Source organism: Watersipora subatra, chromosome 2 (assembly GCF_963576615.1).
Source record: "Watersipora subatra chromosome 2, tzWatSuba1.1, whole genome shotgun sequence".
Classification (NCBI taxonomy): Eukaryota; Metazoa; Bryozoa; class Gymnolaemata; order Cheilostomatida; family Watersiporidae; genus Watersipora; species Watersipora subatra.
The window spans coordinates 16,681,247-16,704,899 of record NC_088709.1 but is presented as its reverse complement, the minus strand read 5'-3'; the positions used below and the strand labels follow the sequence as shown (position 1 = coordinate 16,704,899).

Sequence of the window (23,653 nt, the reverse complement as noted above, 5' to 3'; positions counted from 1 at the left end):
TTTAGTTATCCAACAAAGGAATCAGTTATTTGGCAAACCGCTGTACATGTATGTTCAAATATTATATCAAAATGTATGTACATTTTTAACCAGGTCCCAATGATACAATGATGAATAACATGAAGCCATCGAGTGTAAGCAAGAAAGCCATTATTCTTTAGCAGAAATATTTGTGTTCGACACAAGCAAGCTTTGCAAGGTGTAGCATTAGCAAATGATTACATAACAATCTTTACTGTAATAAGAGCCATATCTGTCTGTCCGTCCAAAGCCACAGTTGGATATTTGGAAAAAAAATGCATCAAACAAGATTTGAATATAAACATTTGCTTAGTAGCCAAGCATGTTGCCACCTGCTCCACTCTGCCACCTTGCTGCATTTTAGAATAGTTGTATGCATAGTTGTTACTAAGGAACATGTACTAGTACTAGAAAGCTCCCTAGTATGCTCATTTCCAACGGAGAATCCAGAAAATAAATTTGAGTGTTAGACAAGGCAGAAGCAGTATGTTCAAAGATATTAATGACATAAACATTGGTAATTATTAGTAATGGTATGTATGTTCCATTCTAGTTCTGAATTGTTTTCGTAATACTGGACTATAGCTTTTCAAACATAGCCCTAAACTTACTAGTTCAATATCTATGATTATAGATCAAAACTGGCAATGGGAAAAACAGACTCGGTAGTAAATGCGACATCTATTAACATATCAGCAGTTCAATCACAGGCAAGATCACTAAGAAATCCGACATTTCATACTCTGGTAGCATAACTCCTTCAATATCTCCGGCACTCACATGATTGTTTATGAAAGTTGTGGCAACATTCATCGCAACACACTCTGTATCTTACGATGTCTCTCATAAAAGTTAAGATACATCAAAATAAAAAAATATAATATGCAACAGTTAAAGAGCCTTTGAAAAAAGGTCTGATAAAATGGGCGGAGTATAAACAGTAATATATACAGTTGAGTGTTCAGCAAGAAAATGTACTCAACGCTTTAGATAAAAACTTAGCGGCAAAGATAAAATCTTTTAAAACAGCAGGTGAGGGGAACCCGCAAACCTGCCCTGCCCTCTAACGCACCCCTACTATACTAATATTCTCATCTGAATAACTAGAACATCTGCATACAAACGAGCTGATATTTTGCACGGATTTTAACAGTAACAAGGATCTGGTCGAAGGATCTAACATTCAACAGAATTTCCTCCGAGATGTCAAAAAATATTGCACAACAATGTCATTAGGAATGAAGAAAAAGAACCAAGGCTAAAGATGACCTAGTTTGGACATAAAGTTAGTGCCCTTCGGGAGGCTTGCCATAACTATGGCCTGTCCTAAACTAGGCACACTTTAATCAAGGCTCAGTCAATGGTAGGCATGCTAAAGGGTTCATCGACGCATCCCTTATGTATGCATCTTATATTGGTTTTCAGGTGTCGCCTTGACCATAACGAGATCGATCACAAGGGCAGCTAATCAAGTAGCTTGAAAAATGAGTCAATGCTGCGTGATAGTTGGAGTGGGTGGGAAGGGCTTCTGTTGAGCCTTTTCTTTGGCAACCGTTCCAGCATGCTTCCGAGATCGGAGAAAGATGGCCGATCTGGAGGAGAATACATCCAACAATGCATAATGATGTCCTGCAACAGAGGAAGACCTTAACGATATCTGTGCTACTTGATACCCGCTGAGGGTCAAGTATGTATGTATACAGGAAGGTTTATACATGTTAAGGTCACTGTAAGTACATATATGTGTATTGGAATGTTTCATCTAAAAGAAATTTAAATAAGGCCATTAAAAAGGCTAAGTAGAAAAAGTAAGTGTATGCAAGACAACAAAAGTGCTTAGAGTGGCACATAATCGAAAGAACAGAGCAGAACTAAAGGCCCTGAACATGCGAAGCCATTGAAAATAATGCAATCAAAACCTCAAATGCGTCTGTAAAATGTTTGAAAATTAAAATAACACCCTACAGGTAGCGGAGTTATATTTAGGACAACAGTGGCTTTAGTTAAATTGATTTTCTGAAAACCAGCTCTTAAAAATACCTCAAAGTTGCATTTGATAAATAAAACAAATCTATTTCTAGTGATGATGCACTTTAAGCCCAAGAAAAGTGTCCTCAGAATTACCTTGGATTCTTTGGTTGAATTAGACATGTTGTGGAGGGAGGGTTTCAGACCCCTGCCCACCTGCCATATCACAAGCTCCGCGGCGAGGTTAGAGGCATGCGGCCAATCTCCGCATAATAGTTCATACCAGATGGTTCTGCAAGAAAGTTTACATCGTGTTCAACTACTGTGAATGTTGGTTGCAGATGGTGGACGGGAATCATTGTAACCCAGGTTTACAATAGCTTGTGTCTAGTCACCCAACTTGATAACTCAACAACTTTCACAAATGTTGCAAAGAGACCCCAAAAATGTGAAATGGTCATATTTCAACCAAAAGAACCAAAAATTGTATTGCTCCAGAATCAAAGAACATTTACTAAAATTGATGCCATGTCAGCAAGCACAAACGCATCTGTTTTCTGTTTTACCTTGGCGTGAACGAAGTTACAATTGCATTCGATAGTGTAAAATTGCCAAAATAAACTCAAACATCAGTTCCGCCTAATCGAAACAAGCATGAGTGAAGCTCATTGGTTTAAAGCATTCTCTTTTTGTTTTTTAACATAGGAAACTTCAGCTCAGTAGCTGTGTGGCCAGCCCTTTATACCGGAGTTCCCTAATAAGTGTTCACTGTGGTGACAATGAACACTTATGCAGCAAACCTACCCGAAAGCAAAGACATCAGATTTTTTGGTGAAAGGAAGTTCAACGGTGAGTTCGCCTGGATCTGCTATTCTCAAGGCCTTCATGAGCTCGGGTGAAAGATAGCTGAGCCAGCCATTAGGTATCTTCATCATGTTGCTACGACTACAATGTTTAAACAGTTTTGATCCCAGAACAGGCCTTTATGGTATCATCACGGTGCCATAGCACCCAGTGCGAACTAAATGGACTGGAAGTCTGTAATAAGATGATAACCTTCAGAGCCAGGAGCCCAATTACAATATAAAGAATTGTCAGCACAGGTACTAAAACTGGCAGCATTGAGGAATGACATCAAGATGTATGAAGTTGATATAGAGTGAACAAAACATAGAGTGAAACGAATTAAAGAATATGATGCAAAAATTGTTGCTACCTAATAAATAAGTAATGCTGATTAGAAATCATAGAGTGATGCTAGTGAGAATATCGCTATCATAGATTGATGCTACTTGGAGAGCATGATAAGCATAGAGTGATGCTAATGAGAATATCGCTATCATAGATTGATGCTAATTGGAGAGCATGACAAGCATAGAGTGATGCTAGTGAGAATATCGCTATCATAGATTGATGCTACTGGGAGACCATGACAAGCATAGAGTGATGCTAGTGAGAATATCGCTATCATAGATTGATGCTAATTGGAGAGCATGACAAGCATAGAGTGATGCTAGTGAGAATATCGCTATCATAGATTGATGCTACTGGGAGACCATGACAAGCATAGAGTGATGCTAGTGAGAATATCGCTATCATAGATTGATGCTACTTGGAGAGCATGACAAGCATAGAGTGATGCTAGTGCAAATATCGCTATTATAGATTAATGTTATTTGGAGAGCATGACAATCATAGAGTGATGCTAGCAATCCTAGTAAATGAGTGGACAACACTAGTGGTGGCTCGTATGAGAGAACACTGACCTAGACTGTGGACAGGCAAGACGGGCAACATTTTGTACACCAAAATCAGCGATAACCACTTTTTCTCCTCTTTCCACAAAGATGTTGTTAGATGTGATGTGCTTATGAATAATGCCCTTCGAATGTAGATAAGCCATACCCTGTGAAAAAATGTGTTGAGATTACTACCAATCTGAGTGTTCTGGACTCTAGACCCAACCATGGCATGTACCAAATTAGTGAGCCAAAATTACTGAAGACTGCTGAGTGCTGATAGCGATGACCACATTGCCGATCAATCTTTACTATAATAAGAGTCGTGTTTGTCAGTCGGTCTGTCACAAGCCACGGTAAGAGTGTTAGGAAAAAAGATTGCACCAGATGAGAATCAAACCCACATATTCGGATGTGTACCCGAATATGCTACAATCCGCACCACTCAATCACCTTTCCACATCTAAGAATAGTTGTGCACGTACTTACTACATATGACAATCTTTCACGGCCCACGGGACTGCAAGTGTACTAGTCACGAACAACAATCAATGTTACTCGCAACAAAAATGCAAACAAACCTGCAGTTCATCAAAACCTAGCTTTGCGACGGAGGTAACATGTCATATTTTACCGACTACAAGAGAGTTAAGGGGTGGTCACACGAGCGCCGAACCGAACTAAATGACGCAAAATGACGTTGCTGTAAGCTGTAAAAAGTTCGACCGAAGACATTTCTAGCCGAAACGAACCATTTCGGTCCTGGTCGAAATTTCGTGGCCGAACCCTTGCTCTTATTGGCTGGTTAAAATTCTAGCGAGCACGCGTCACATTTCTTCTTACGTGCGTGTGAGTAAAGTTAAAAAAGAAATGGGACGATACTTTTATTTCGTTAAATAAACAACATGAAGCAATTTACGACAAGGCTCACCCGGACTTGTGATTGTGTTGCATAGATGTAAGACGTTGCGCTTAAGTTTTGCATAAATGTAAGAGAACTGTTGTGATTTTCTTTCGTGTAGAATATAAGTAATGTGTCATATTCATCCTGGTGAAGTATCATTGACTGATTTATTTATGTAAAACCACAGTACTATGATAAAGACTGTTTTTGTTTGTTATGTACTCAGCATAGAGAAACATTCATATGTTAATAAAAAATATAATTATGTTGATGGGAAGGGTTGGCAAAATCTTTGTATCGAGTGATTTATTTTGAGCAGCTGAACGATCTTCTAATAAATCTGCTGTGTAATTATAATTTATAATTGTTCCTCAAAGTTTGTTTTTTATAATAGAAATATTTAACTCAAATACATGAAAACTACCAATGAAACAGTGTCTTGCCTCTATACGTATGGTATCTAGGAAGCGAAGTGACTTCGGTTGCCGTGTGACATGTGCCACGAACCGAACCAGCCTCCGAACCAATCCTACATCGGTTCGGTGCTCATGTGACCACGCCTTTAAAAGTGTTTAATAAAAACCATAGAGAATAGAGCATCGCAGTATTTACAAGTGGAGTACTTGTCAGCATGGTGAAACTAGCAGCGCATTGTTGGTTACTTATACAGCTGAAGCGACTTATACTTCAACTTTTGTTTATTATACTTTTCGACAGCGAATGAACTCAAGTGTAGTGGATGACTGATTACTTTAGAATTTTCAATACTAACAAACGCTCCAATATAGTTGGAAAAATATATTAGCCACTACTCATTCTTAAACAGCCAACACGCGCAGGCAGAGAACCTGCACAGAGAGCGAATGTGGGTCAACACTAAACCTGTATAGACTACAAACATGTGCCTATAGTAAACAAGTACAGACAGCAAACATGTGTATATGTGTAAGTAAAGATTTTAGCTACCTGGTCATACAAAGCCCACATGTAGAAAACCGTTGGCGAACAACCTGACCACCTAGCAGAAAGCTACTGATTGCAAGAAACAGTTGTTGGACAAACTTTCGGTGTTAAATGTCCCCTTGCTATGACAGGTCACACGGTTAGTTGACCAAATGACACATACATGTAGGTATGTGAGTTTGCGACATTCTAATGGCTAGCACAGTTCAAATAGATGGGATACTTTCAGTCTAAGAAGTAACGAGGTACTTTGGAGAGTGGGAGTGATGTACCATTCAAGGATAAAAAGAATAAGGTAAGGCAGTTGCGTAACCATGCTGTCTTCAGAGAAAACCTTGAAACCAACCTGGGTTATTTGAGAAGCAACATTGGTGACTTTTGTGAGATTCCAGCGGGGTAGAGCTCTTGTCTCCTTGTACAGCGTATCACCGTTAACGAAACTAAAACAAAAAGAAACTATTCGTCATGCCGATGAAACAGCAATAGATGCAAATGAGACCTGGAACTAACCAGCCATCAACTAGTCACCCAGTAAAAAGTCCAAGTAACCAACATACCTTGTGACTATTGCGAGAGGTTTCATACACGCCCCCATAAATAGTACCACATTCTCATGCCTTGTCTTCTTCAAGGTCGCCACTTCGCGCTTAAACGCACGAACTTGAGCATTGTAGTCTATAGCAGGGTTTATCGGTATTTCTTTTATTGCTACCGGTCCATGCCACTGACCTCTAGAAAGAACCAGCAATCATCATCAGTCAAAGATTGGCAGATAAGCTAGAGAAAAGAAGTAACCCCATGACACTGAAAGACCTACTTGTAAACAGTGCCGACGTGTCCCCTTCCCATTTCCTCTTCGATTGATAACTCTTCATATGGAATAATCCACTCCTCGAAAGTTTTGGAAAGACTCGGTCGTCTGTACATGTTAACCACAGCATCTTCAGATCTAAGGTTCCTCTCAAGTTGCTCAGGCATGGTTCTCTCTGAACAATTACTCTGTAAACATGAGCTCATAGCCTGTGGTACAGACCACTACCAGTCAGTAATAAAGCTAATCATATCAAGCTAATCATGCATATATATATATCATATAATACGGCATAAATACTTTCAAATAACAGTCAAGCCTTAACTTAAGATCGAGTCTGCAGACAAATTTTTTATGACATAACGTCAACTTTTAGTGATTATTTAAATTAGCATTCGAAAAAATGACAACATGTGACATCCAAAATTTCTTGGCACATGTGTGCAGCTCTCCTTCACATATTGTGGGTTTACAGTGTTCGAATAATACTAAAGAGTACTTGGTATTTCATTTGTTTGTTTAAAAATCATGGACTCAAAATTAGTGCAAGTGGTAGCAGTTGTGCAAAAAAAAGAAGGCAATGACTTTCTTAGAATTAAGGCACAAAACTATAGAAAAAACGGCAAAAACATCTCTGAGCAATCCTTTTATAAGTCTGTAAAGTCTCTCAGAAATTATCATAAGAAAAAAAGGGATGCGCAGAAAAGGCAGAAATGAGAGAAAGTGGAGAAGCTAGACACGATAATCGAAAATAACATTTAAAAATATTGTATATGAATATAAACAACATAAAGTATATTGTATATGAATATAAACAACATATATTGTATATGAATATAAACAATATATATTGTATATGAATATAAACAATATATATTGTATATGAATATAAACAATATATATTGTATATGAATATAAACAATATATATTGTATATGAATATAAACAATATATATTGTATATGAATATAAACAATATATATATTGTATATGAATATAAACAATATATATATTGTATATGAATATAAACAATATATATTGTATGTGAATATAAACAATATATATTGTATATGAATATAAACAATATATATTGTATATGAATATAAACAATAAATATTGTATATAAATATAAACAATATATATTGCGTATGAATATAAACAATATATATTGTATATGAATATAAACAATATATATTGCGTATGAATATAAACAATATATATTGCATATGAATATAAACAATATATATTGTATATGAATATAAACAATATATATTGTATATGAACATAAACAATATATATTGTATATGAATATAAACAATATATATTGTTATGTTCTGATAAAGTTGACAAAAGCTAATTTAGGCTAGCGCTGTCTTTAAACTACCTCTGCCTATGCGCCATCAATCTCCTGTTTCACCAAAGATACACCAAAATTATCATGTCTTTAGCGTAACGATGAAATGATATTTGTTATTTTTTGTAATTTTATTGATTATCCCGTTATTTATTAAGTTTCTTAAATAAACGATAGTTTTAACATTTGAAGAAGCTCCCAGGATTTCCTTGATATATCAAAATTAGAATGTAGAAAATTCCTTTATTTGCATCATCTACACATACATAAATACACGTATGTCAAGGCCATAGCATAAATTTACCCATTACACACTTCTAGGATCTCTAATGTAGAAACATTAGTGCAACAATACTGCTTCATGTCGACATATCCTCTAAGGAAATGTTCATGTCATTCAATTGTAGTGAGATTTCACCTTATTACGGTGTAACAATAATTAGTGGCGCACTTGCGCCTTTCTATTTTTCTGGTTTTGAACAAAATAAGATCATGCCTTTCGTAGGGATTTTTGATGGCAGGTAAAAGACAGTGCTGCGAGGCGACAAATACCACGCTATATTACCTTGACCTTTACTAAATAGAAGAGTTCTGTACTGTTCTGTAATGAAGAGTTTGTAATGTTTTGTATTGAAGAGTATTGTACTGTTCTGTATTGAAAAGTATTGTACTGTTCTGTATCTGAAGAGTTCACACCACAACGTCACATGTCACATCATCCCCCTAGTGATATTGCCATAATTATGTGAGTTTAGCAACACAATGACAATAGCTTGGGATGTAACAAACTTACATCTATAACTGTCTGGTCACTGCCTTCAGACTCTCTGCAATCTGTGTTAAGTTCTCTAAAAACAGAAACAAGTGCTAACGGTCAATGTAAAATGGGCAACTAACTTACTTGGAGACAAGTTACAGCGAGTCTAATACGCTATCATGTTGTTGGTCAAATCTCACTCAATCTTGACAAGCTCACCATACTTGACACACATGTGAACAAATAGAAACTAACTGTGGAGCAGGTGAGAAGGATGAGACTGTTGACTCACATCTACACTAGCGCAGGTGACAAAGAGGAGAATACTGACTTACATTAGAGTAGGTGAGATAGATGAGAATATAGACTTACACTAGTGTAGGTGGGATAAAAGAGAATATAGACTTACACTAGAGTAGGTGATATAGATGAGAATATAGACTTAAACTAGAGTAGGTGAGATAGAAGAGAATGCTGACTTACACTAGAGTAGGTGGGATAGAAGAGAATATAGACTTACACTAGAGTAGGTGGAACAGAAGAGAATACAGACTTACACTAGAGTAGGTGGGATAGAAGAGAATATAGACTTAAACTAGAGTAGGTGGAACAGAAGAGAATATAGACTTACACTAGAGTAGGTGGGATAGAAGAGAATATAGACTTACACTAGAATAGGTGGAATAGAAGAGAATATAAACTTACATTAGAGTAGGTGAGATAGAAGAGAATATAGACTTACACTAGAGTAGGTGGAATAGAAGAGAATATAAACTTACACTGTCCCACGAGACGCTGTGACAGTATCTTGTGAGTCAATAGTGCTGACTGTACTAGTTAACTGATCTTTCTCGCCAATCCTACAAAAGTTCATCAAACAATTTTGACAATTTGTGATAAACTAACAGTATGAATGCGCTAAAAACACAATAATATAAGAAGCTAAAAAGGATTGAAATTGGATCATTGCCAAAAATCTAGAAACTCACATAAAATGTGGTCGAGTCTCTTTGAGGTCATGAGGAGACACAGGAAATGTGAACTTTTGTTGGAAATTAGCTGGAGATGCTTGAGTGGAACACGATGAACTGTCTACAACAATATAGAAAAGAGATATATACAATACCGTGCGTCTCTATGTTCCAGCAAGTCGACACCTTAATGCTTTAGCAGTGATTAACCTCGTGACCTCGTTGAGCAAAACAAAGGAGATAAATACCTGATATAGCAGAGCCTGGACTGATTGACTTACACAGGGGAGACGATGGCGAAGATGAGTAGTCTGAGGCTGAGCTGGAGTCCTGTATAGACGTTGATCCACACGGTCTACGGAAAGCTGCGTGTAGCGACCCACTATTGCTGTTCAGCGAAGGAGAACCTGACAAGAAAATAAAGCTAAGTTACTCGCAAGTAAAGAAATGGTAGCTTTTTCAAAGGCAGTAAAAATTTGTGAAAAGAAGGGGTTGTTTTTCTTCCATGACAGCTACGTTAAACTTGAAGTGAGTCAACAATTATGCTACTAGATACTAACTCAAAGTGAAAATGGATAGTCTGCATCTCAAGTCAAACTACACCAAAAGTATTTAAAGCTCAGCATCAAGACGGCGAGAGGGTTTCTATGGATAAACCATTCAAAGTCAAAATAGTTTGGTTCATCAATACTCGGAAAAAATAAATAAAGTTGACATAACATCAATTATGGTTAAGGCATACTACCGGGAGGAGACAACTCAAGTTTTCAGACTGACAAAAAAATTTACCATACTTTTTGGACTATTAGCTGCTACTTTTTTCTGATGATTCAAGCAATGCGGCTTATGTAAGGGTGCAGCTATTCTGTGGCTTTTTCTTTCACCGCTAGAGCGCATAAACCAGAATCTGCGGTACGTGCGCTTCTAGTGGTGAAAGAAAAAATGAAACAAAGCGTAACGGTACTGTTCTGTTAGGCACTAGGCTAAAAAGCGTTGGTTAATTTGAAACAGTGCCGTCAGGCACTGTTCCATTTTAAACAGCAAAGTTGCTGCCGCGTTAAAAAACACCATCTTGAGTTCTGCGGCCTATACAAAGGTGCGGCCTATGTATCGTTTTATTTTCGTTTTTTGGAAAATAAAGCAGATGCGGCTTATATAGGGGTGTGATTTATAGTCCGAAAAGTATGATAATCAATGATGACCTGAAAAAAATCGTTCAGTATATCTGTTTAAGCATCATTCAACTTGATTAATTAGCTAAAACATGTATTTAAATGAAAGTTATGCAAACTATTTTATAATTAGTAATTGTAAACACAAAAAGATATGACCATATTATGAGTACTAAGGCTATACTATAGGTACAAAAGTTTGCTGTGAGTTCATCATGACGTTGCAATGACGTTATCATGTGAAAAATTAGTTTATTTAGTTCAGCTACAATCCATAATCTGTAAAAGCATCAAACATCAAATCTATTGGACAACCTTCGCATGGACGACTTAGAGCAGTGCGACTGAACAGAAGGATTAACGGATTAACAGTAAACCTAATGGCATGTTGCTCTCTCTACGTTGTTATTTCACACCCACCTTGAATATTCAAACGAGAGCCTTCTCTGTTGTATATCTTGGTTGCCTCTTTGACAAGCTCATCACTGAGACCACAAGAATATTGTGAGACATTCTTTTCGCAATCCTTGTGACATTTATACCTGCCAAAGTATGCCATTATATCTATACGATTCACTGTATGACAGTTATACCTGTATAAGTATGCCATTATATCTATACCATTCACTGTATGACAATATACCTGCCAAAGTATGCCATTATATCTATACGATTCACTGTATGACATTTATACCTGCATAAGTATGCCATTATATCTATACCATTCATTGTATGGCAATGTACCTGCTGTAACAAGCCATTTTATATATCAGTCATTTTATGACATCGATACCTGCCACAACATGCCAACTTCTCTATGGCAGTCAGTGTATGACATTATCAATAGCTGCCACAACATGTCTTTTCATCCACACCAGTCACCAGTATGGCATCTATAGCATCTACACTCTGCCATACCGATTATAAACCAGTTGCTCTCCATACAATTTGCAGAATGTCATTTAGATAATAACATTAAAGTTTATTTTTGCACTTTCTCATCTATCTAATTATAGCGGTAACGCCAGACCGGCCAAGGATGAAACAAATATTTTTTTATCATACTTCTTTGAGACACAATTTTGACAGAGTAGTTACTACTCATGTAACGATCACGTTAAAGATGTGCACAGCAAGGTAAGCGTATCATACATCATGCGTTCACATCAACTGACAATCTATATATATATATTTCTCAAAGTATGTTTGATGTCTGTATGTCGTATGTATGTCTGCATTCCAGCTATAGCTATGATTAGAATAGCCTAGCTGGGCAACAATGCTGACGCAATGTTATTGCCTACCGGCATTTGAAGCTTACTAACTAGGTTAGCGGAATTTTCCATTGGCAACGTGCCAGGCCACTTAGCAATGGCCTGCCACTTGCTGGAGAGTTGATTGACAGCAAGTGGTAAGCAAATCTCATCACTTCTCATTGTTTATAAGCTGATTTTTAATACCCAGGCAATGCTGTGAGGCACAGCTAGTATAATAACATACTTGAATAAGATTATCAGCGTATGAGTGTTGCTAAGTAACAATATGCATTTATTACTCCGCTATAAGATTGTAACAGTACAGCCACATACCTTGTGTGAATTCTACAGAACTGACCAATGATAGTCTACACACTAAAAACATACCACAAATATACTAAACCTCATGTAAACATATACTACATCTCATGTTATCCTACACTACGAGTTGTGAGGTACTATAATAAGCAGCCTGTTCTTAAAAAGCACTCACCTGCAATCTCGACAGACTCGTGCGACCAGGGTCAAAGGTCGTTTGCACAGGTCACACCTACCAAGTTTGAAACTTTTAGTTTCAAACCTGTGCTCTATACGGTGTTTAGGCACCATGCATGTAAGATGGCTGGGATAATCTGTAAATGAGATAAATTAAACATTTAAAAAAAGGTAGAGCGAGTTAGCTAAAGTTACTTCGTGTTTTGTTGAATGTATGAGATCTGATAATGATATCTTCTGAATATATAAGAGACCTACTTGCACTCGTTTGAAAATTGTTATGCCAATGAAAAGCTAGAATTAGTTGCTAATTTTGGCGAAGGACACAGAATTGCAAAGGTGACTCTAAAAGTGTTAATTCGCCAATCTCTCGGACAGGCAAATGAAACGATTCTTTTGGATTTGAAAAGCATTTACTGAACGCACTTTAAAGTAGATCGTTCAATGGGCAAATAACTCATTTAGTATAAACCATTTGTATTACAATTTATGAAATAATAATTGCTTTCTATTTTGTTTCAACTGATATAGGACAATGAGCAGACAATTCATAAAATTGTATTTCACTGCTGTTTGCCTAACTTGTGTAAGATGGCTGGGATAATCTGTAAGTGTAACAAAGAATATTTCAAATAAACGTTTGCAGGTGACTTTTGTAACAAGGTTATAACTGCAAAATATTTGCTCAGATCAATGAGAGCATGCATTTCTTTTGTTATTAAGTAAAATATTTTCACCATCGAGTCAAATATCAGGAAAACAACATTTTAGCGGTTTGAAATAGTTGTACAATGAACAGGGCAAAACTGTGTTGCGCGCTTACAAATATTTTATGTTGACTCAATCTACATTGTATATATATATATATATATATATATATATATATATATATATATATATGTTGGGAGCAAGTGCTCCCAACAAGGCAACTCCAAACGAAAATCTATCACACTAGAGACGATCCTAGATGCAGACTGTGCAAAGATGCACCTGAGACCATCCAACACATCATCAGTGGATGCAGACAGCTAGCAGGGAACGCATACACTGAGCGGCATAATCATGTCGCAGGTATTGTGTATAGAAGTATTTTATGTTGACTCAATCTACATTGTATATATATATATATATATATATATATATATATATATATATATATATATATATATATATGTTGGGAGCAAGTGCTCCCAACAAGGCAACTCCAAACGAAAATCTATCACACTAGAGACGATCCTAGATGCAGACTGTGCAAAGATGCACCTGAGACCATCCAACACATCATCAGTGGATGCAGACAGCTAGCAGGGAACGCATACACTGAGCGGCATAATCATGTCGCAGGTATTGTGTATAGAAGTCTATGTGATGAGTATGGCCTTAATAAACCACAACACTGGTGGGAAGCTCCTGGTAAGGTCAATGAAAATGACCGCGCTAAGATCCTCTGGGACTTCTACATCCAAACTGACAAGCATGTCCTAGCAAACCAACCAGATATAGTGGTGGTAGACAAGGAGAACAAGAGGGCTACTATAATAGATATAGCAGTACCCAATGACTACAATATAGCCAGCAAAGAAAAAGAAAAGGTAGAAAAATATCTCCCTCTTGGAGAAGAAATTGAAAAATGCTGGAATGTAAGAACAACCGTAATCCCAGTAGTGATTGGGGCACTGGGCGCAATAACACCGGCGCATAAAATGTGGCTTGCCCAAATACCAACAACAATCAACTCAGGTGAGTTGCAGAAAAGTGCGCTATTGGGAACAGCTAAGATCTTGAGACGAGTGCTCAAACTCCCAGGTCTCTGGTAGGAGACCCGAGTTAGAGCAGAATTTACCACCCATACGGGGTATCCGGGGTGAGGAAACAATTTTTTTTTTTTTATATATATATAAGGCTTTGGAAACAAAAATTTCACTTGGCAGAGGATTCAATTTCAGAACATTCAGGACTGTAAACATGAAGGAAGTTAACCACTACGCTACACCATGCTGTGAATTATTTTGGCAAATAATTATGCAGCCCTTGCTAAAATACTAGCAGGCTGGACTCTTAGCTTGCGTGTCACTATCATTACATACGAACAAAACTGCCTCTTTTCTTTGTTTACAGTTATTTACGTTATTTCTTTATTTATTTTAATTAAATCTAATTGGTTGTAACTAATTTTAATCAATTTGATTTAAAACATTGTCACTTGTAGGAATATTTTTATTTAGTACGAATATAGTGTGCCATTCTCTTTTCTGTACAGATGAATAGTTAGTCTGTTATGCAAGTTATTACCAAAATTAATTACAGTACTTGCTTTGTGTATAGGCTTGCACATTTTTTCTTCCAAATTCCATGAATTTGTGATTGAATTAATCACATTTTAGAAAAACATAGTTACTGTACTATTGTATTGTACTATTGTATAAGGTTATAGTTACTAGTTATTCCTCACTCTTATATTTGTTAAATAATTATTACATTTATAAAACTCATATAAATTTATAGCATAAGCTTATAAAGTTCGTTTTATTATTATTTCCTTTCCTCAACAAACAAATATTGAGTTCGTTACAAAAGGTTTATCATAAAAAATCATTGCAGTATTTGCTTTGTGTATTAGCTTACATTTTTCCGTTGAGTTTCTCAAATTCATAATTGAATTAGCATAAGTAGGTATCAGCCAACACAAACACGCTGGCTAAATATAAAAATAATCAAATATATAAATATACATCTTCCTTTAAAAATTAAAATAATAAATATTGCATATGGTAAGTAAAACGCAATTTCTGTTGGAAAATATTTTTGATATTGGGTATTGATCTAATATAATATAAAGTTAAAATATAGGTAATAATATTCGTATTCTTCAGAAGTATAAAGAATATATAATATCAAATAGAAAGAGTACTTAACTGTTAGTTAATCAATACAAGTTTGTTTCAAGTAAATATAGATCTGCGATCATCAAGTGTTTTGAGTGCCTGTTCTCTAGTATTCTTTATGAAACTACGTGTTTCCAATGATGATGATAATACATATATTCTACATTCACCGAATGCCACCTGAAGAGAGCAATAGCGTAAAACAACTTTACAATGACTTCTATCTAATTTTCTTTCATTATCCACATTATTATTATTAATATACACGGGTCACAATTAAGAGCGGCATTTAGAGTTTTGCATGAAAAAAAGTTCTGTTCACAAATGCAGTTTTTGAAATGAAGTTCAGAAAAGGTTGAAAATAAAAGCATAAGACTCACCAGATTTCAATGAATGAGTAGACAAGACTTCATCAACTGACATACTTGATTGCCTACAATACACCTACATGTAGATACAATTCAACTTACATGTAGATACAATATAACCTACATGTAGATACAATACAACCTACATGTAGATACAATTTAACTTACATGTAGATACAATATAACCTACATGTAGATACAATACAACCTACATGTAGATACAATACAACCTACATGTAGATACAATACAACCTACATGTAGATACAATGCAACCTACATGTCGATACAATACAACCTACATGTAGATAAAATTCAACCTACATGTAGATACAATTCAACCTACATGTAGATATAATATAACCTACATGTAGATACAATAACACCTACATGTAGATACAATACAACCTACATGTTGTAGATACAATTCAACCTACATGCAAATAAAGTACAACCTACATGTAGATACAATTCAACTTACATGTAGATACAATAACACCTACATGTAGATACAATAACACCTACATGTAGATACAATGCAACCTACATGTCGATACAATACAACCTACATGTAGATAAAATTCAACCTACATGTAGATACAATTCAACCTACATGTAGATATAATATAACCTACATGTAGATACAATAACACCTACATGTAGATACAATACAACCTACATGTTGTAGATACAATTCAACCTACATGCAAATAAAGTACAACCTACATGTAGATACAATTCAACTTACATGTAGATACAATAACACCTACATGTAGATACAATAACACCTACATGTAGAAACAATCCAACCTACATGTATAAATCATAATACACATGATACGCATGGCAGACAGATTTACTTTGTAATTGTTTATTACTACATGTTATCATAGAGATTATACCTTCAACCACTGAACCCACACGCAAAAGACTCCGATCGTAGTTTAAAAACTACTTAATATATATATTGCTTGCAGTGCAACCGTGTCCATGCCAAAATGAGTTTTTAAATGAGTTGCTATGAACCAACATATCTATACCTGCTATGAGAGACCAAATATATACCAGAAGTCAGCAAGAGCTTCAGTGTGAATACTTGCTCATCCGCCAATTTCTTGGCGAGCCATAGAATCGCAATACTTACATCATAGGATCAGTGATAGGGGTGCGACAGACGTCTGGAGGTTCGTGTGACAAACTGTGGCTAATTTGAGAAGGAACACTGCTCAGGCCAGTCTGGAGGCTGTTGGTCGGAAACGTAAAAACATTTCGACGATGAGGGGGAGGAGTATTTGGCCTCGACTTACCCTGTAGGAATCGTTAGATAGTTGATAATCCATCTGTATGGACTAGAACTGTTAGGACAGACTGCCAGCGCCTGACATAAGGCAGGACAAAACTTATGCTTCACAATGACTCTGAATATTATTGTACTTAAAATATTTCACGACTGAACGGAACATTTTTAGTAAAATAACTGAATGAATGCTTCAAAAGATTTATATTGGCGCTCAAAATATTTCACTATTGAACGAATTTTTTAAGTAAAAAACTGATGCAATGCTTGAAAACATTTATACAGACAAACACTTCATCAGCCTTACAAAATGTAAAATGCTCCCTTTATTCTTCATTGCTAGTTTCACCTACCCGTTACATATAAAAACTACCAGCATAAAACAATCATAAAAACTTGATATTATAGATATGATCTATATTGAAACACTGATTACCGAACCAGATGCCCGATAAATTTATAAAACACACAAATTAGAACCCAGGCAAAAAGTTATCTTCTCACGCAGAAGAATAACAAGATAACTCCCAGATTATGCAATTGTAATGACATATCGTAAATGGTAGTTACATTTAGATGCAAGTGCTTCAGAGATATTTATAGGCTTTTCAAAAAATAGTTGACAGGTCAGAGTATTTATATAAAGCCCATAGCTACAGACAGCCATTACACAAAGGAACGACAGCTTTTAGGCAGCTTAAAAGCGTGGCATAGCAGAAAATCAACAATAACTGTCAGCCATACAAGTTACATCATACCTGCATGATCATGCAACTAGCTGGGGGTACATTATATAACACTTGAACACTGAACAGCTCGCCAAAACAGAACACAGTATTAACTAGGTTACATATCTTGGCAAGTTCTTGGATTTCTTCCAAAAACTGATATCATCAAAAACATTCCGAAGGAGTGAGTTATTCCATTTTTTGTAAGCTTGATAAACAGCTCCTCTAAAGACCAAAAATTTGTGTTCAAGTAATGTCTACCTGTTTAATATTAGTAACCAGGTTACAGATTCAAGTGTGTTAGAGAGTTACCTTAACCTGATACACACAGAAAACAGCATATCTCCTTACATACGCTTTCATATTACGTGTTGCTTATCAGGCTATGTGACAACAAACCTGGGCATATTTCATATCTAACATCCTCCTCTGAAAGTACTTTGTTTTCCTAGAATAACCTCAAGTGAAACTGATAAATTGTGCAGAGACACTTGATTAACACACACTAGACAAGCAATGGAGATCTCATTACCACTGTTTCTATGCTTTGAATGGGTTTGGAGTTACTTCCAATCTGAATCATAGAAATCTGAACACATTTCATGCCATTTCCCTTCGCTAAGTTTGTGCAAAAGCATTCACTTTAATATTACGATTTGACATAGAAACGCTCCCTGCTGATGGATCCGAATGGATAATACTTGGCTAAGCTCTTCCAAGTAGAGGTAAAAAGATTTGAGCAAAACCATGCGGTTCCATGCTATGAAAACTTTCTACTGCTACTCGCTGCAGCCGTTCGTGCGAACTCTGGAGTAAGACCTGTACACTAAGTAAGAAATTCTGCTAATAACTTGTAATATTTAGCACAGCAATGAGAAACCCAAAAATAAAATTTCAATCAGGCATCCAGGCTTAGCTAGTCGACTAGGCATGAATTGAAAAGTGACGAATACTCGAAAAGTGAGTCTTCTTTCAGCTTTGTTTGAGGAATGCATCGCGAATCTTGGAATGATCTATAAAGTGCAACTCCGAACCATTGAAATGACAGGGTGCGACTTCGTCGGCAGCGGGCAACTCCAAACATATTTGAAGCATGAAAAGGCAGTGTGTGTGTGTACAGTACACGGAGAGACTATTCTCACTGCTATTTTGCACTGAGATTAAAGGAAGTAGACTGACGGACAACGTAGTGTTCTAAATAAAGATTGGTCAATATTATTGGTCAACATTGACCAATTCCAGTCCATTCAAATATTAATATTCATTTAAACTGGTCTAGCTGTTAGGGTGGATACTACTAAATGTAGCACTATGGCAGAACATTTAAAAGCGCAGTAGATGCATCTATAACGTAAACCTTTTACTGTACGCACATTAAATTATGAAGTCAAGTTAATTTTTTTTTTATTTGAAAAGCCAAAGACGCAAGTTTAGGAAGATCTTGGAGCGGATTAGGCAATTTACATGTATTTTACTGTTCATATAACGTTCTCAAAAAGAAACAGCAAATGATTCTACCGGAGGAAGTGATATGAGAAGATAGTCTTGTACAGGCGCTGCTCATCTTGAACAATGACAGTCATATACAGGTGCTATTACCTTGAAGAATGACAGTCATATACAAGTGCTATTACCTTGGACAATGTCGGAGTTGAGGGATGTTGCAGCGGTGACCTAGACGATCCATTTTTGAAAAGGGGAGAGGAAACAACGGAACTGCCTTGTCCACTGGAAGAACTGTGTTGGCTAACCAGGGTGCCACTGTAGCTACCTGCAACACATTTCACAATATAACCTGTAGAGGGTAATGAATTGAAGATAGCGAGTATAACACCCAGCTAGTAACATGGTTGCGCAGATGATTTATAGGATATTGTTCTGCGCGCAACTTTGCAGTTTTAAATTGCCTTACTACTTTGAAGCCTGGCCTTGTACATATGCATACAGTAACCTGCACTGATACTAACAAGACCATATTAACTACCTTCCATCAACTGTGGAAGCACTTTAAATAGCCCAATTCCTTTGAACGGAACATTATTTTTAAAGGCTCCAAGCTTGTAGAGAACAATGACAACAAACCAAATAGAATAAATATTTTACATTATCTAAAAAAGTGAGGTTTTGGAAATAAATTATAACGTATAATTTTTTATTGGCAACAATCCTTCGTTTTTTCGTGATGTAATTTTATCGTTGTCGGCCATCTTTGTAGAAAATTTTATCGTTAAAAACACGAAGCTTTTGCAATAAATGTTTGAAAACGACGCTTTTGTTTGCAATTTTTTATTATAGTATCAAAACAACACCTAAAAGTACTAGTAAATAAAAGAAAAACGATCGTTTTTTTTTTACAAATATGGCGGCTTTTTTGTGAACGAGCGCATGTGCAAACAGCTTGATGACGTCAAAAAAACCGATGGATTGATGTTTTTTATTGCATGCCAAAAAATGAACAGAGACAGGTGAGTAAAGAAACGTAATCATTGCAGTACACCGAATCTGTAATGATTTTGCAATCTTTTTAGCTTTTGCCACCTATGAGCATTGAATCTCAATCAGAGTTTTATTAGAATATCCTAATATATCATCTCTTAGCAGAGATAGGTTTTTAAACATTATATGTCAAACTATTTATTCGATTTTAATGACTAACTGCTGCCCTTTTTTGTTTTATTGTTGTTGCAGGGCATAATTTGGAGAACATTTCTATTTGAAATGAAGTTATTGCCAATAAAGTAATGTATATACATGTACATAGAAATTAGTGTCCTACACTATGACCAAGTAGATGAAAAGTTGTGCCAAGTCTGAGGATGACTAGTAACATACCATATTGAAAACTGTTAGAGATATGACCCTGGTGTTCAGATGAAGTGGAAGATGTTGATGACCTAGATACTGAGCTCGTTGAAGTAGGTCGAGATGGAGACTGTAACTGCAGTGTTTTGTTAGATCTGACATTCTGTGGGGAGCCAAGAACTGACTCAGTCCAAAATAAGTCACTCTGCTTCTCGATTGCCATAGGAGTACCTGTTACATATTGCCAAGATTTTAAAAAATGGGAAATGTGGAGCAAAAGTTGTGTAAGAGCAGAGAAAGATAATCTACAGGGTTAATGAATAAATAACCCAAGAATCATGTCTCAATCACGGCATTTACATGCTTCGTATGGGTTTGGAAAGCATAGAAACGGTAAAATCTGAACGCATTCAACGCCATTTCACTTCGCTAAATTTGTGTGAAGGCAGTCGTTTTGAGTGTACTCTTTGACATTATAGAAACACTCACTGCTGATGGATCCGAATTGATAACACTCGGCTAAGCTCTCCAGGCAAAAGTAAACAAATTTCAGCATCCGATCAGGCATCCTGGCTTAGTTAGTGCAACTAGTTGACTACACATGAGCTGAAAAGTTACCTTGACCCGGCAGCGAGTCTACTTTATTAAGTTTTGTTTTAAGGAATGCATCACGATTCTTGGAAGATCTATAGTACAACTCCGAATCATTGAAACGGTAAGGTGTGGATTTGTTAGCAGCGAGCAACTCCGAACCCATTCGAAGCATGGAAGCACAGTGAATATTTATAATCTTTAATGCATGATGTACCAGAGCAGAGCTTGAGGTTTTCCAGAATTATAAAGCAAGATACGTCAAGAGCACCCACAAAAATAGCCAATCAAGGTACGATCTTTCCTGACATTCTCGAAAATGCTTGAATAAGCTGCGGTATTTCATTGTATCCTCAAGTCTATGATCTACAATGCAAATTGGACATACCCGACATCTGACTTTCCATCCACGCACGAAGCTTGCCAAGAGCTTTGTTGAGAATTGCCACCTCAGACTGGTGGGCATGGCTGCGCTTCATAGTGTCAGCGATGCGCTCAGGGGTCATTTTCAAGAGCATGTCTAGTGTGATACCGTGAGCGATGAGACCCTGCAGATACAGCAGCATATGTAGAGTCTTAAGTACTTTGACAGCATAGCTATTGCTGTCATTCCTGGCAAGACTTTATATATAGGGAGCCTGTAATTCTACCATAGTATGGTATAGAGCATTTACCTCTACTACTGCAGTGTATAGAACATACATACTGCTACCACACTACAGTGTGTGGAACGTGTACTTTGACCGCTATCCAGTGTATAGAGTTTGTATTTTCCCGATGTACGGTGTATGGAGTATATATGTCAACCACTTTCCCTATACTTCTACCACTGTCCAGTGTATAGAGCATATACATCCACCATTGTCCATATGCTTCTACCACTGAAGCTACAGTGTATTGAGCATATACTTCTACCAGTGTTCAGAGTACAGAGCATATACTTCTACCACTTTTCAGTGTACAGAGTATATACTTCTACCACTTTCCATATACGTCTGTCTATATACATGTATATGTACACTGCTATAATTTCACTATTGACAGCTCTTGTATCACTACCAATAGTCAACTTAAAGAGCCACTTTTCTACAGTAGACTACGTATCATACTTCACAAATAATACTAAACAAAAATTAATTTTTGTTTAGTAAAATCAATTCGTTGAACCTGCCAGTTTTTCAGCAATGCAATTGATCAGAATACTTTATAACCTGCCTTTACTGTTTGTGTTTGCAAACCGACAACTTTGAGCCACTGTTCTGTATTAGGGTATTGCTTCAGCCGCTCTTCCTCCTTGTGCTTTGAGACATTTGCCTTTGATACTAGCTGTCTGCTGAACATCTTTACTAATTTTGTCTAAAGACAACATTTGATCATAATGTTACATACAGTCATACATAAACTTCTATTCATGTAGAAAATAATATTTACTAACAAAGTGAGAAGATAATTGGATGAACATGACTGAATTTCATAAAGGTTGAACCACATTGTGCCAACTCTTCACAAATGGCTGACTGAAGAGAGCTTGAAACATATGTAACCCGAGCTTGCTCTTACCTCAGCTTCCCGTAGAGCCTGAGATGCTTGGCTGGAAGGGTTGCTTTGCAGGGAAATACGTAAGCTGTGCAACGTAGAAGCTGAAATGTCTATTATTGCTTGTAAATTTTCGCATGCTTCCATCGCTTTTTTAACTTGCTCTTCGTGAGGTGGCAAAAAATCCATCATGGAGCACTTGCAGACAAAATGATAAAAAGATCTAAACCAAATGTGTATACAATTTGAGACAATTAAAGTTTATTACTGTTTAGGTGTACAAGCGTGGTCTGTAGATGTGTTGGTTTAGAAGATACTGTGTTCAGCCACCAGCAACAGCTCATCGTCAAGGTTATGTGGTTTACTCCTTGCTCGATCATAGCGCATAAAACTAATATATATAAAGGAAATTGTAACGTTTCTTCAGATATCTATTTACAGTGTGTCCCTTCAATATATCTCTCAATGTCGTAGCTGGCATGTCATATATCCATCAGGTTCTTTGAAGTTGCTGACTCATGTCATGAGTAAAGAACTTGCATTCTATTGAAAATGGCTATTTGAGTCTTTCCTACAAAGCAAAAACGTGCAACTGTAAAAATGACTTCCTAGGAGTATTTCAAACCAATCAAAGCTACCCATGTAAAACAAACGTTAACCATTTCCTATAGTACCGGCAACGTATTGAGGGAGGTTCTGGGTGTTTTGCTTACATGTATATTCACATATAATTAAGTATATATATATGTATAACAGACTGTTTGCATCGTGATTATCTAACACAAGTTGTAGCGTTAAAGGGTAGGTCAAAATGTTATGATATTGAAACACCGTATTCCAAAATTATAGTCAGCATAGGCTAGACAGCAGATGATAACACACTTAGGGTTAAAACAAATAATAATTTTCAGATGTTGTTAACGAAAAATATTTTAGAACACCTTTGATCTTAACTCTCACAGGAATTCCGTTGTTCGCCTACGCGACGGTCGAGCTGGCGCAGACTTTTAGCGAGGTTAACACTTTTCGATGCAATTTC

At 36.5% G+C, this 23,653-nt stretch overlaps 1 protein-coding gene across 1 annotated transcript; it reads right to left on the bottom strand.

Moving 5' to 3' along the window:
- Window positions 1–683: 683 nt before the first annotated feature.
- LOC137386941 (kinase suppressor of Ras 2-like) lies at window positions 684–23,650 on the bottom strand. Its single transcript, XM_068073176.1, has 21 exons — window positions 23,556–23,650; window positions 22,639–23,185; window positions 22,294–22,434; window positions 21,467–21,626; window positions 20,518–20,718; window positions 19,320–19,456; window positions 16,805–16,968; window positions 15,675–15,727; window positions 12,408–12,546; window positions 11,079–11,200; window positions 9,768–9,893; window positions 9,505–9,607; window positions 9,295–9,375; window positions 8,552–8,606; window positions 6,413–6,594; window positions 6,153–6,326; window positions 5,942–6,035; window positions 3,756–3,895; window positions 2,794–2,934; window positions 2,146–2,281; window positions 684–1,650 (listed from the first exon to the last, which is right to left on the bottom strand). The coding sequence occupies exons 2-21, from the start codon at window positions 22,804–22,806 to the stop codon at window positions 1,486–1,488; spliced, it is 2,682 nt and encodes an 893-aa protein (XP_067929277.1). The 5' UTR covers window positions 22,807–23,185; window positions 23,556–23,650; the 3' UTR covers window positions 684–1,485.
- Between the last annotated feature and the right edge of the window lie 3 nt (window positions 23,651–23,653).

Bases quoted from the DNA above. Each gene is read 5' to 3' on its own strand.
- LOC137386941 (XM_068073176.1), bottom strand. From the start codon at position 22,806: ATGATGGATTTTTTGCCACCTCACGAAGAGCAAGTTAAAAAAGCGATG. The intron at 8,607-9,294 runs GTAAGTTTATAT...TTCTGTTTTTAG, and splicing joins ACAGCGTCTCGTGGGACAGT to AGAACTTAACACAGATTGCA. The intron at 6,595-8,551 runs GTAAGTTTGTTA...TCATGTTTACAG, and splicing joins GTGACCAGACAGTTATAGAT to AGTAATTGTTCAGAGAGAAC.